The 9,479-nt window shown below is 29.9% G+C and overlaps 1 protein-coding gene across 1 annotated transcript; it reads right to left on the reverse strand.

Annotated features, from left to right (window-relative positions):
• Positions 1 to 421: 421 nt before the first annotated feature.
• LOC107951469 (coronatine-insensitive protein 1) lies at positions 422 to 4,390 on the reverse strand. The gene is made up of 3 exons (XM_016886535.2): positions 3,474 to 4,390; positions 1,686 to 2,157; positions 422 to 1,518 (listed from the first exon to the last, which is right to left on the reverse strand). The coding sequence occupies exons 1-3, from the start codon at positions 3,965 to 3,967 to the stop codon at positions 712 to 714; spliced, it is 1,773 nt and encodes a 590-aa protein (XP_016742024.2). The 5' UTR covers positions 3,968 to 4,390; the 3' UTR covers positions 422 to 711.
• Between the last annotated feature and the right edge of the window lie 5,089 nt (positions 4,391 to 9,479).

A 9,479-nucleotide genomic window follows, 5' to 3' on the forward strand; every position in this document is an offset into this window, starting at 1 on the left:
CACGTATTTTTTCAAAACACTTTTTATAATTTTATCATTTTAATAGTTATAAATACAAATGTAAAATGATAGTTTCATAAAGTGGGATGGGACAAGCAAATATTATAATCGCTCCACATTCATTGTCCAAAAAGAATCCACTATGCCTTGAACTATGTCCACCTTTTAAAAAAAAATCTGCTTCATTCAGAGTGGATAAGTTCGAAATTCATTAAGCAGTTTAAGTTTTGTCATCCCTAATCATCAATGCTCATTCGATGGAACGGGAAGGAGTAAAAGTACTATAGAGGCCCTTGCACTAAGAGTCTTGGTTGCATTCTTTCCCATTTACTCAAAAAATGGACTATATTAAATGAAACATTCCAAGCAATCAAAAATCCTTAGCAAGAATAAACCTTTTTAATTGAACATTTCCAATGTCTGCCACTATAAAAATGTTATTCAATTAAGATTCAATATGCATAATCAAAAGTAAAATTATATCAGTAAAAAGCTTAATACCTAAGCTACTTATCCATGGTTGCCCACTAAGCAAGTAAGACTGCAAATGCTTTTTTTTTTCTACCGAAACGCAAATCTTATTACAAAGACAAAGTCGAGGAATGAAATCGAAAAAAAAAACCGAAAATATCAAACCGAAACCCTCTAAACCGTAAAGGTACATAATCTGTATAAACAGAAAAATCGGACGTGCGAAAAAAGGGTTTGTATTTACAGCACCGGATCCAAAGGAATGACAGTATCTGGAAAATCTGTTCTTGGTCCAGCTAGGGAGTAATAGGCAAGTATATGAGCCGGATGTTCGACCACGACTGGTTCTCCGACTTGATTAGTCATATTGACTCGTCTTGCAGGGATCAGTTCGATGTTCCAAAATGGACGTGCCATGGCTAATAGATCGCGACCGGCTGGTGATGCTCGATATCCTTGCACCCATAAGTACCTCAAAGAGGGTAACCGCATCACGGCTTGTGCTATTGCTTGCTCGCTAAAGCAGCAACCCCTCATTTCGAGTTTCACTAAGCTAGGACATCCACGGGAGAATGCCAAAAGCCCGGCATCTGACTCCCCGACATATCCTAAAAGCATCCATCTAACGTTAGGGCTATATTTCCCGATATAACTGAGGCCTACATCGGTCAAACCACCAGCTCGGAGATACAAAGCGAATCTTCTAAGCTTTTCACAGCCTCTCAATAGTGCTCGTACTCCATTGTCAAGAGGCAAGTCTGTTATCCTTTCTTCTCGGTCAAGTAAGACGAGACGAAAATCACAGAGATTTTTGGAGTATGTCCCGAGGGATTCCAATGATGCATTCGTGATATCAGATACATAAACGGCTATATATGTCAGCTCAAGGCATCCTTGAGCTAACGCTGTTAGTCCTCGTTGTGAAACCAGACCTTCTTCATCACCCATTCCTTGCTCATCTGCACCTCGCTCGATTCTAAGCCTCGTTAGTTTCTTACAACTTTGAGCAAGAACTTCTAGTCCTCTATCTCCAATAACATTCCTCGTCTGTTCACCCAGAAAATACATTCGATAAGACATGATTGGAAACTACAATGACAAACAATGTCCTAGAATATTTCTCGGAATTTCAGCATTTTGCAGTGTCTCAAGAGTTGCAATTACACGAAAGCGGTGCAGCAAAATATTAAAAAATTATAGGTTTGCAGTTTTACCTCGAGAACTTCTAAGTTGGGGCATCGTTGAATCAACAAGCAGTGATCTTCCGTGTCGAGTAATGCGTAGAGGAGGTCCAACTTTTTAAGCATCGATGCAAAAGGAAACACGATTGGCATTTCGTTCTTCCCCATGTATGTTAAACCCAAACGGCATAGCCTTGGGGGGAATTTTACGGCATTATACCTCTCCGATTGTTCATTGAAAGAACCACCACAGAATTCTTCTAAAGCGGCAGCAGCACGAAAGAAGCCAGCAAGATTCAGAATTTCACAATCACTAATTTTCACCGAGGTCAAGTTGGGACAATTTTTGGCAATCCGTTCAAGGTCATCGAAACTCACTTGGACAAGATCGGTCATGTAAAAGTTTAAAGTCTCGAGAACAGAGTTTTTTACCGCAATCTCGTGAAGCCATCGACCATCTTTCTCGACAATTGAACTCTCTTCAAGAAACAAGGTTCTTAGTTGCCTGCAGAAACAAATCAAGACTTCAGTCATAAACAAGGAATTTTTACTTCTTTCAAATGGCTATGAAGCAATTATATGGACCTTGCTGGTTAATCTTAAGATTCTAAGGAGAATTATTTGGTTTATTTTGAGTTACCTTTTTAGACTTCAAAAACAAAGTTGAAAGGGTGACATGTGATGGTTGGATGTAGTAAAAAAATTAAAAATTAAATATATAAAAAAACTCAGAGGACCAAATAGAAAACCATATATTAAATAGCTAAGAAACCTTTTTACTTTGTGAAATCTCAACTCTAACTATGGACTACCACACATGCATTCTATAAATGAACCATTAATTGATCAATCAAGTAAAAGCTCAACCATTGCTATCAGCATCCTATAACTTACGCTAAAGTGCCTTGTGCAACCTCAATACTTCATAAAGATACATGGCATTGTATGGCAATGCTCCAATCCACTTCAAGCATTTAAAACAACAAAAAGAAGCAATCTTCATACTCATTTCCTACTTATTCAATAAGAGAACCAATACAAGTTCAAGCGAGGTTTAAGAAAGGACTAGTTTAATCTTTGATCTGATGAACAAAGACTAATTTACCTATTTTTTGAGTAAAGGGAGCAAAATGCAATCTAATTACTAGTACAACGGCCTCTTTTACCCTTCAAGCAACTTTAAACTCCGCCATTCTTCGGCACATATGAAATATCAATGATTCACATGATGAGGCAATAGTTTGATACTGATTTCCTATGTTATTCAAACTCGGGAATGTGTGAGATACAAGTACGTATCCAATACGGGTATAGTTGAATTTTTCTAAATATTTCAATGTATTTGGAGAATCTTAGGAGGTCATATCCTTATAAAATGAAGAGTAAAAGTAAAATAACTCATGTTACATCAATAAATTTGATTGTTACACATTGAAAAAGAGAGATCTACCTAATTTTCAATAAACAAGAAAAAAAAAATTCAGCTGGCTTGCATACAAGTCTATTAAAACCCTTCAACTACAAACAACCCCAATAGTTCCTCCAATTCAAATCAACCCTTTTTTCTACACTTTCCCTCTCAGGCAAGCCATATTATTCTATTAAAGATGCCCCCATCCCTTATTAGATCTATCAAACACAAAGAAATGCAGAGATACCAATTCAATTAAATTCCAGATTATGGATTCAAAGCGGGATCTAGCAGTTCGTTGGATCAAATTCAATAACATTGAATTAAAGAATGAACTGAATCGCACTTAATAAGCAAAATTAACACTGTCGAATTGAAAACCATTAAAAAAAACTGAAAATGAAAATTACCGGCACATGCTTCCAATGAGGAAGAGTCCATCAGTGGAGAAACCAGAGCATTTATCAAGCTTCAAACCCTGTAAAACGTTCCCTCTAGACCGAGCTAAAATTTCGAGATCCGTATCCTTAACAATCATCCTTCTAAAATGAACCGATTTCAAGAAATTGAAGTTCTCTGCTATTTCAAACACCCATGGAGTCACGTACCCTCCCCAATCTTCAGGTATTAAATTGAACATCGCCGCCCGTGGCTTTCCTTTCAGTTTCAACGACTCCAAGTGCGGGAAACGCCGCCGTAACCGATCGGTAGTCGTCGTGTAACAAAGCGCTATAGTTATATGCTTACGTGTCAACGCGTCGTGTTCGTACAAACGCCGGCAAACAAGCGAAACGGCTGCACGGTCTCTTGCGTCTTGTATGTACGGTAACACACAGACCAATACGACGTCGGACATACCGGTAAACGGAACCGTTCTTCGCCGTTGGTTATCATTTTCCTCCATCCAATAATCAAATCGGAATAAAAAAGACCGAACCCGGTTTTCTTTTCTTGGAACAAAAGAAGAAAAAAACGAGAAATAAGCAACAAAACGGTTTTCCTTCGAACCTTTCTTTTTATAGTCGCCGAAGTAGAAGAAAACAACCGGCGGTATGATCCGAAACGGAACGGGATAGGTCCAGTAATGAAACGAACCGAGTCGGGTATGAACTGGATCGAGAAGACATAGTAGAGAAGAAGAAGACGAAGAGAGATCGCACACAGAAAAAAATTGAAGAAAAGCTGTGAAAAAGCTTTGTAGTAGAATGAAGCTAAGAGAAGAAATGAATGGTCGAGATTGGTTTGAAAGATAAGATCTGACGATTGATAATGAAAGTAGTAGATCAAGCTCGGCTCTATAATTTAAAAATAGAAGAAATAAATGAAAGTGACTGAATAATATAATACAATGGATTTTAATATAGATGTAATAATTTGGGTGGAATATGACGTGGAAGTAATTGATTGGTTAATTTAACTGTATTATAGTACTTTTTAGTGCAGTAGATTCCTGCTATCTTATGGGACAAATCTATAACGGTAAGAAAAAGTTGATGTAAGAATTTTTATTTTTTTTTGGATAAATGTAAAATCTTGTTTGATTAATTAAATTATTTACTGTTTTAAGTTTAAAAGGTTTTACATATTTTTTTTGAACTAAAAAATCAACTCATGTGATTGCCATCATAAAGCTTTTTTTAATTTTTTTCAATAAAATCAACTTATTTTGCTTTTCTAAAATATTTAATACAGAAGTCGAGAATTAAGTTTGCTGAAATTAAAATTTTATCATTGTATTAAAAGTCAATGTACAATTTGATTATTAATAGCGTTGTATTCGATTCAATTGTTACATTGAATCACGATTAATCAGACATCGAGTTAAGTCAAATCTATAATTAAAAAATAAAACTTTTTCGATATTATTTTCTCTGTCTATAAAACTTGAATCCCGGAAATTCTTTGTTTAGAACATAATCTCAACTTTTAATTTGTCTTTAATCTTTAATCCATACAATCAATTAGTGGCTTTTAGAATTTAGATAGAATTGTGTGGATAAAAGAATATGTAAATAAAATTATATGAATTAAAAATTATATTAAAAAATAATAAAATAAACTAAATTTGGAATAAGAATAAATAAAGTAAACATTTCCATATCTTTGAGTTAATTTAGTGGGGAAATTTTTAACTTTATAAAAGTATTTAACCTAAATTATTCACTTTTAATAAATTCTTAATTTTAGAATCTTTTTTGACAAAATAAAATTCCTTTCTTACTATTATTTTATTGTATTTTTAATATCAATAATTACTTTGATGGAAATTCTAGTATTTAATTATATATAAAAAATGATAAATTAATTATTATATAAACCAACCAATTTTGAAAATAATTTTAAAATGTTTTTAATTCTAGTACATAATAATTATGTCAAAGTGGAGCCAATATATTTTAATAAATTTGCTAATAATTTAGTTAATGTTTGAAACAAAGTTCTCTCTTTGTTTTTTTTAAGACAAAGATGTCCACTCAAGGCTTACAATATTTTTTTAATAATTTATTTATGCAATTTGATCCATTTTTTTAATAATTTATTTAAAATAAAATAAGCCAAGTGGGAAATCAAAGATGTCCTATCATGTCTAACAATGGTTCCACTGCTTTCCATAAAGGAAAATGATTTTGTTTGCATTTTTTTATTTTTTATGGTGTTTTAACTATAAAAAATTTTGAAGGGTTAATTATGCTTTCAGTCCCTATGTTATTTGCATGTTTAAAATTTAAAATTTTTACTTTTACCTTCAGGAATTTGATCATTCTACTCTTGATTTGAAATTCAACTGCTATCACAATTAAAGGACTTCTATTTTAAACACTTATTATTTAAATAAATAATTTATTTTTTTATAATATTTAAATGAAGTAGTAAAGTAAAAAGAGAATAGTGTCACATCCCAATGAAATCCAAAAAGTTGAAATAAGAAAGATACTTTTGGTAGCCGATAATCATAAAAAGGACAAATTTGCGGCAATATTTTTTATTTAACTTGCATTAATTTCAAAGCTTTGCCTAATAATTATTTAAATTTAAATATAGTTCTAGTTTGGTATTGAATCAATAATTAGTCATTTAGTCAAAATCCTTTATATGTTAATTAAAAATATTATTTTTATATAAATAACCTTTTCAATGTCAGTTAACAATATTTTATTACTAAATCTAATTTATTTCAATATTATGATTTATTTAAATTTCAATATTTTGTCAAACATTTTGAAAGCTCACACATCACAATGGTAAAATAATCTGAATTTATTGAGTTCAAATTTGATTCGATTTTGTAAAGGTTTATTCTTTCTTAAATCAAGTTCGAGGATGAGAATGATGAATTTTTAATTACAATTTTTTGATTGGGTTAAATTTATATTAATCTCGCACAATTTCTTAAAAAAGAAGAAGAAGATATTAACATATTCTTCTTTTAATTTTATATTATTTTGAAATAAATATTTATTTAATTTTGTAAAAAATAATATAATATAAATATGTATAATATTTCGAGGCAAGTCAGATTAGAGCTGGGAATTTTTCTTCTTTCAAGGTCAAAGTCGAGTATTAAAAATTTAAATAGAATCAAGTTTGGTGTTGGATTAGGGAATGAGGCATAAAAATCAAGTCGGGTCAAGAAGTGCAAAAAAAAAAAAACCACTCACTTTGCTTCATTATCATTCTTATTCATACGACGTACTATACTGAAATTACAATAAATATAAATTGTTATTCAAATTTTTATAAAAAATTAACACGAATTTTTTTTTTGAAGTTATAAATACAAATGCAATTGTAAATAGAAATTTACAAATTTAAATTCTTTTAGTATAACCTTAAGTGTTCTCCTCCAGTTTACAATCGAACTGAAGACTTTAAAAATTGAGCCCAATCTATATACCCGAGAAAAAAAGTCAACTCTATTTCTTCTATCCATCTATTAATATTTTATCAAAATTAACTATTATAAATTTAAATAAACTAAAATTATAAAGTGAAATTCGAATTTTTATTTCAATCTTATCATAATTTATTATGGAACATACAAATTTCTACATAATTTACTTTCTATTTTAATTTATAATATTATAATATATATTTAAAAAAAGGAATAATTATTCATAAAAAACAAGAGCAGTGTGACAAAAGTTAACTGATGGCAGTTGGCAAGATCATGTGACAGCTGTAATGTAAATAGTGGTTGAGGGCTATATGTAAGTCAATATTAAACACTGTATGACGTGGCAGCTGCTTGTGAGGTCATGTGACAATCATCTGACGACTTAATGTTAAAAGGCCTAATTCTGATTTTAGTCCCTCAATTTTAATTTGACTTGATTTGGCATCTATACTTTTATAATATTTTAAGTCTAAATCAATAATTACGTCAATTGAAACCATTAAAAAATATTAAGTATTGAATTGACATATAATCTAGGTTAAAATATGTTATAGTCCCTATATTTTTCATATTTCAAAATTTGAGTCAAATTATTAACACTATTAATTTTCTTTTGTTAAATTTATTGGTGTGACGTCTGAAAATAGGAAAAAATAGCCACTCGGTAGCCTTGTAATTTAAAAAATGACGTTGTAAGAATTTAACAAAAAAATTTAACAATGTTAACAGTTTGATTTATAATTGATTGTACGATCTAATGAAAATATATAAAAAAACATTAATGTCATCGCTTTAACGGCAACAACTAACTTTATAAACGTACATGATCAAATTATGTCAAAATTAAAACAGATGATTAAATCTCAAAGTTTAACATAATACAGGGACTAAATCCAAAGTTAAGACCATGTTAAATTACGTACGTAGAGGGTAAGTTTGTACGTGGCAGCCATCAATTGGATGTTTATTTTGTCTATTTTGATTAGGATCAAAATCACCTGAAAATGTCTGCAACAGTATTAAATAAGAAATGTCAAATTGTCAATAAAATTAGGTAAATTGCCCAAAAAAAAGAAGAAGAAAAAAGTACTTCATTTATATTATACAATTTTTTTTCTTAAATTACACATAAATATATTTTACATAAACAAATTAAAGTAAATATTATTTTTAAAAATATAACTAAATACTCATATAAAAATAAATATTATATTTTTCATTATACTACTGTTGTTGACATCAGTGAAATATATTTTATTAATAACAATACACATTAAAATATTCATTTACTTGACTAATTTTATTATGTAAATACTATAATTTGGAGGCACTAGCTAGGATTTATCAAAGAATATAAGTAGATTATGAATCCTAGCCTACTTGGGATTTTAATTTATCAAAAAAAAAATAATCACCCAAATGTCTACTCTATCTAATAAATAAACCTATGATTTTTTTAAATTCTTATAGTTGTTTTTAATAAAATCAAAACCCGATTAAATTAATAACCGAAATATATAATAAATCTAGAAATGATGGTCTGTATATAATTCACGAGAAATTATTTTATGAATTTTTCCCACCACATCATCTACGGTTTATTTCTAATTATTTAATAACATTGGGTTCAGAGTTTAAGATTCAAAAGCAGAGTTCAAAGTTCTAAGTTGAGGGTTTTAGGGTTTAGGATAAAATATTACCAAATTGCGTGTTAACAATAGTTTGAGTTTTTTTGTCAAAATGAAAAATTTTAATTTAAGAAGTTAAGAATAGGTGTAAGTATTTAATTGTGAAAAATGAATTCCATTGATAGGTATGTAATTATGAACATCGTCATCAACCTTTCATTAACAATAAACAATCAACCAACTAATAATTATCCTAATTACTTTTGACTTTTTAGCATTAGCTATTTGTCATTATTTAAAAATCATCCCATTGATATTTTATTTGGTAAAATTGTCAACAAAAATATAAAACCATTATTTAAAAATTTTAATAAAATAATAATATATGGCATATGAATATTCTAGTAAAACGTACATAAAAGATTCTATTTCAAAAATTAAATAACTCGTTAACACTATCTATGTAGATGTCCGTGATAATAAATGTTGATAACAGCGGTAAAATAATCATAAAACAACAATAATAAAAAAGAACATGTATATTTATGTTGGAACCTTTTCGAGGAAAAATCATGGGGAGGGGAGAAGAAATTCACCCATGTTGAAAAACGAATGATACAAGAAGAGTTTGACTACATCGTTAGAAAACTCTATTCTAATCAAAGCCAAATAGAAGAAGAACAGTTCTATACCGATTCAATTTATGTTGTACGGCCCTCGACCTTTCGCCCTACAGATTCTCTTGTTTTGCTATTGTATTTATTTCTTAAAAAGTGATTGAATCTAAATTTAATGTATTTTTTTAAAACTTGAATCTAAATTAAAATTTTAAATAAAAATAATTTCTTCATGAAATAGTAAATCGAGGTAAACAAACTTGAATTGAAAAAAAA

This window comes from Gossypium hirsutum, chromosome A10, assembly GCF_007990345.1.
Source record: "Gossypium hirsutum isolate 1008001.06 chromosome A10, Gossypium_hirsutum_v2.1, whole genome shotgun sequence".
NCBI classification, from domain to species: Eukaryota; Viridiplantae; Streptophyta; class Magnoliopsida; order Malvales; family Malvaceae; genus Gossypium; species Gossypium hirsutum.